The following is a 5,719-nucleotide window of genomic DNA, read 5'->3' as shown; positions in this document are numbered from 1 at the left end:
TGTTTTAAATTTTTAATTAATTTGTCTGTTTGATTATGATGAATTACAGTTTTCTTTAATTAGGAAATTTTTGTGCTTTGTAAAATGTTTATTAAACTACAATAGTTAAGATGAAAATATACATTTTAATTATTTTTAGTTCAAATTTAATACTTCAAACTGAAAATATTTTCAGTTTATAAAAACGTTTTACTTTTTTTTTATCAACATCATACACAACAATTGTTTAAACAAAACTCATTAATTAATTTCGTTTACATTTTTAGTTTCTGCTAATAAGTTATTTTTTAAATTGTGTTTCAATTGTTTTTTTTTAATATTTTAAATTATAAATTTTTTTGTAAGTTTAATTATGATGAATTGCAGTTTTCTTTATTTTGGAAAGTCTTGTGCTTTGTAAAATGTTTATTAAACTACAATTGTTAAGATGAAAATATACATTTTAACTATTTTTAGTTCAAATTTAATACTTTAAATTGAAAATATTTTCAGTTAATAAGAACGTTTTACTTTTTTTTTATCAACATTACACAGAAAAATTGTTTAAGTAAAAGTCATTAAGTAATTTCGTTTACATTTTCAGTTTTTACTAATGAGGTTTTTATTTTTTTACTGTTTTGTTTCAATAATAAGAAAAAAAATTGTAAGTTTAAATATGATGAATTTCGATTTTGTTTCATTAGAAAAATTTTGTACTTTGTAACTAATTATTAAGCTGCAATAAATAAGATGAAAAAAATATATTTTTTAATTTTATAGATATAATAATTTTTAAATTCTAAACATTAATCCCTTATATGTTAGTTTGTAAAAGAATAGTTTCTATTTGGTTAAACAGTTTGTTTATGATTTAAATTTAAATGACAATGACACAATGTTTATTTATTCTTGATAAAAAAAATAACTGTTCAGAATTTATTCTTTCAAGACTTTATTTTACAAACTAAGTTTCGGTCAAATACCTCGTCTGTGCTTTAAAATCTAAAAATCGAAGTTTCTAAATATCATAACATATAATAAAATTAACTGTTTTGTAGAAATATTGAATTTCCTTCTAAACCTTCTAAACTTATCTTACATAATAATAAAAAAAAAAAAGGTTGGTTTACAATTTTAACAATCGCGCTTAGTAGAATATAAGGCTTTATAAATTAGTAAATTCTGTATATAATTGAACTAGTTATTTTTCAATTTAACCAAGCATCTTAAAAATAACATGTTAAATTACCATAAAAAGTTACATTTTTCTTTTTCATAGAAATATTTCTTTTACATTTTTTGTATTATTTTTCAGTACGTTTTATTATTTAAATTAATCAATTTTTGTTCTTATAACAGCAATCATATATAACAAAAGAAAAATATTCAATATACGAAAAGTTATTTAAACGTTTTAAAAACTATTAAGAATAAGGAAAAATATAGTTAAAAAATACATAAAACAACATTGCTACCTTCTTCTTAAGCTTATTCTCTCACTTTTTAAAATTCTTTTTTCTTTTTTTTTACTACAGCGCTTGCTTGGCAACGCTCTCGTTCAAACAGCTTTAATTAAGTTAAAAACAACTTATGACAAGTCTGGTCCAAGTTAGTTGTAGTAAAATTTAAATGTTAATTTATATTAATTTGAGAAACTCAGCAAAAAAATTTTTGTCGTTTTCAATCATTAAAGAAGTATTTGAAATAAAGAATCGTTTAGCGTTCTGCTGTAAATTATAATAAGTGTATTTGAAGTGTTAAATTAAGAATATTTTCAATGTTTTATATGAGTTTTTGTTTTTTCAATGCCATAAAACATTAAGTCAAGATACTTCTTATGGTAGTACTTAGTATTTAAATGTATCAGTGTTAAACACAAATTAGATATTTTTTACTTTAATTCAAATCAACACGTTTATTTCATTTATTAATCTAGATAACAAAACGTTTACTTCATGCGACTAAATACAATAAACTTGTTTGTTATACAATTTAATTCAGCAGGGAAGTCGATAAGGTACAAAAAAAACTAAAAAAGTTGAAAAACGAATAAAAAAGAAATCATAATGTTCTCAAAGCAGAAGTTAACAATTACTTTTTAGTTTAACCACTCCTATCGTTTTTTTATTGAAAAATAGTTTCTTCTTGAGCTCCTCGAATCTTCGTTTAAACAATCAAACAGAGATTTTCTTTTGTCAGAAATGAACAACTTTTTCTCTAAATTAGTCAATACACTCATTGCAGTTTTTGTATATCCAGGGAACAGTGATGCATAGCGTTTGGATAATATTGATAAAAACATCTTAATTTGATCTTTGTTCATGCGTTCATAGTTGGTACCTTCTTTTCTGTAAAATATTTTTCGCTGGTTAATAAATTTTTCAAATGCAAAAAAAAAAAAATATAGAACTAACTTGTTTTTCTTATTGAAAACTAGCTTTTTAGTCAGTTGACTCTGAAAAGAGGACATGTTTTTCAAGAATGTAGTGAATGCGGACAATGAAAAGTAAGAATGGTTTGCTACTACATAGTTGGTGTCCGTTAAAATCTGTGGATAATAATAAAATTTAAACAATAACAAATAAACACTGTTTTATTTCTGAATAAATTTGTTTGTAATTGAAAAGCAAGACTAAGGGTTGCTGTTTATATGAAATTAACTTGCTCAAATCGCTAACTTTGAGGAGCCCTGAACTAAACAATTAAAATCAAAAAAAAAGTAATACTTGTAGAAAGTCTTTTTTAAGTCCGTGTTTGCTAAACAGTTCACTAAAAACAAAGATCGTCGAAGAACCCAATTCTTTTTCATCTGCCACACCACAGAGGAAGCCTGTTTGTTACAGTTGTGATGTTGACACTTATCATTAAAACATCTTCTAAATTTGTTTCTATTTTTTTGTTTCTAGAAAATTTGTACTTAGTTCACTAAGCTATTTTTATATTGAAAGTACACGAAAAACGACCTTCAACCGACGAATAGAGGAACACGAAATCTTCATAGTTTGGGTTTCCGCTTGTTGAAAAGTTTTTATCGTAATAAAACTTATCATCTTCAGGGAGATGAATACCTAGATTTTTTTGAAAACTTTGAATATTGTTCTTTTCAGCTTGCAATGCATTGCTTCGTTTTCTTTTGTTTTTATTTGAAATTTCGTTTCGAAGCAAATATTTTGTGCCCATGCACGTCTATACATTAGTTGAAAAAAATTACTTACTTATAAATTTACATTACATTTAATTACCTAGAAAAAAATTATGTTGGTAATAAAAGTTGTAAGACAATAAAGGTGTTTTAGCTTTTTCTTTCTTAAGAAAACTAGATCTAAACAAAATCCAATAGTAAACTTATAGGTTAGTGGTAATAATGTTAAAGTAAACATAAATTTAGTAAAATCATTATAAAAAAAGTTCAATTTACAGATTTCAATAAAATACGTTGAACAAAGTAAGAAAGCATATAACTCATAATAAAATTAGTCTAACTGTTTTCAAGATAATTTTCGGTTTTCCGGCCAAAACAGGGCAGTTTTCAGAGTTGAAATATTCGCTGAATCGGTCTAGTGCGAGAGACCCTCCCCTGGTTGAAACGAGCCCGTTAGCGCCACCATGCGACACGATTGCGACCACCAGGCAGTCCTGATCTTCACCTTGTCTGTTGACTTCTTCCGAAACTGAAAATAACTTGTAGTTAGTTTGAAGCAAATATAAAACGTGTTTCTTCTGTTACCATATTTTTGTCTAGCTGAGTTTGAAATATGTGTCAGTAATTCTTCTTACGCTACTCTAATGTTCATGTACAAAAATTTACATTAGTTTTTAATACAAAACTCTAAACACAAACAAACTTTCGATTCATGTTATATCCTTCTTAATTGACGTGCATAAACGTTTTAGTGCATCATGTTTTTGAAATTTGTATTATTGAAAGCTCAAAAAAAAAATCATAGTCAAACATTAACAACTTTAGTTAAGCTTATAATTTGCATAAGAAAATAATAAAGTTTTGTCGTCTACGTTTTTATAGACTCGAAACCGTAGTTATTGAGTTTTAATTTTAGGCAATGAAGTCATTTTGATTTAATATCATACAAAATACTAACCGTACACGAGTGCTTCCACAGTTTCCATTGTAGTCAGGCTTTCAAACATGATGACGTCATCGTGATTGAATCCCATCATGACGGCGAGATTCTCAAGATGCATTCTTTCGTTGTACATCACTTTCTCTTTCGTGTACCGCTCTTCAGTCAAGCGCATTCTGCTCGACAAAGTTCTGCTTGTTTGCTGAAAAAAATAATTTTTAATGCAGTTGTACTACGTTTTCGGTATACTGTAACAAGTTAAACTTCTGCTAAATTAGAAGTCTTTTTATTGTTCACAACATTTATTAAAATGTTTTAGATCGATAAGGTAATGTTTGTTTGCTGAAAAAATGAAAACTTTAAGTAATTTACGGTGTACTGTAACAAGTTAAACTTCTGCTGAACTAAAAATCTTTCTTTTTTATTGTTCACATCATTTATAAGAAATGTTTAAGATGTATATGATAATTTGTGTTTTTAAAATCTTCTAAAAAGGTAAAATAGTAATATACTATGTTTACACAAACATATAAACATACTTCTATGTCACACAAAACTGTTAATAGTGACTGAAATTTACTTTAATTAGCAAACATAAGTATTTTCGACTTACACTGTAGCAGAAGATTACAAATGAACCTCGTTTCTTATGATCCATTTTGTAATGAGATTCTTCTAACATTTTTGCTTTTGATCGGCTTATAAACTATAATAACACATTGTTTAATGATTTTTTGTCTTAAAACTTTATTCAATTTGCTCAAACTTTGATGAAAATGTATACTATTTAACAATGACAAACCTTTTTATTTTTACAGATAATTATTAAAAGAAAATTTTAAGACTTATAGTCAGCTTTAACAAAAATATTTTATCTCAATTTAATTTAAAATAAAAAAGTAAAAAAAGTTTATTTTTGTTATATTTATTTTAACGAACTACATCTAGTTTAGGTAGATCAACTTTCTGCAATTAAAAATGTAAAATTTCTAAAAAAAAAACTAAAACTAAACTTCCAGCTGTTTTATACTCTTTTTTTTTAAACAAAATGTTTGAGTAACTAATAGTGATATGTAAGTTTTAACTTTTTTTTTGGCTAGAAAATACATAAAATTAATAAAACAACAGTAGTAAAATAAACTCATATCTAAATTAAATTACTTACATGCTTAATCCATTACTTGAGATAATTTTCAAAATAACTTACAGTTAATAATAAAAGAAGCAGAAAAAAAACTTAAATAAAAATAAATAAAACACAATGCGTACAGAATGTACAGTAAGTAGTTTGAGTAAATTTGTTATTAAACTGCTTTATGGAACCTAATTTTCTAATTTTAGCTACACTACTATTTTATACATTTAGTACAATTAACAATTTTTTTTTAGAAATTAAATCTAAAGAACTTCTTAGTTTACTTTAACTTAAGATTACAGTATAAGGAAAAGTTTAACTCAGTTAATCCAAAGTATCTAATCAAAATTGTATTTAGCGGACATTGTTTTTAGATTAGTAAAATTTGTTTAAAACATTTGTTTATTAGATAGGTCAAAATGTATGGACTCAGTAATTTTCTTATCTTATTTTTTACTAAATTTATGATAACTAATAGAATAACTTTTGAAATGAAACTAACAGCCAAGCAAGTCAAACGAGT

The 5,719-nt window shown here is 25.1% G+C and overlaps 1 protein-coding gene across 1 annotated transcript; it reads right to left on the bottom strand.

Moving 5' to 3' along the window:
• Positions 1–2,306: 2,306 nt before the first annotated feature.
• On the bottom strand, positions 2,307–4,743 carry LOC145833024 (caspase-8-like). The gene is made up of 6 exons (XM_082940227.1): positions 4,675–4,743; positions 4,080–4,263; positions 3,463–3,650; positions 2,943–3,165; positions 2,706–2,809; positions 2,307–2,327 (listed from the first exon to the last, which is right to left on the bottom strand). The coding sequence occupies exons 1-6, from the start codon at positions 4,741–4,743 to the stop codon at positions 2,307–2,309; spliced, it is 789 nt and encodes a 262-aa protein (XP_082796353.1).
• Positions 4,744–5,719: the final 976 nt, after the last annotated feature.

Source organism: Thalia democratica, chromosome 4 (assembly GCF_965202585.1).
Source record: "Thalia democratica chromosome 4, ktThaDemo2.hap1.1, whole genome shotgun sequence".
Lineage (NCBI taxonomy): Eukaryota > Metazoa > Chordata > Thaliacea > Salpida > Salpidae > Thalia > Thalia democratica.
Note: the sequence above shows the minus strand (reverse complement) of the source record. Positions and strands in the feature narration are given on the sequence as shown.

Bases quoted from the DNA above. Each gene is read 5' to 3' on its own strand.
- LOC145833024 (XM_082940227.1), bottom strand. From the start codon at position 4,743: ATGTTAGAAGAATCTCATTACAAAATGGATCATAAGAAACGAGGTTCA. The intron at 4,264-4,674 runs GTAAGTCGAAAA...TATTTTTTTCAG, and splicing joins TTGTAATCTTCTGCTACAGT to CAAACAAGCAGAACTTTGTC. The intron at 2,328-2,705 runs GTATTACTTTTT...AATATTTTACAG, and splicing joins TTAAAAAAGACTTTCTACAA to AAAAGAAGGTACCAACTATG.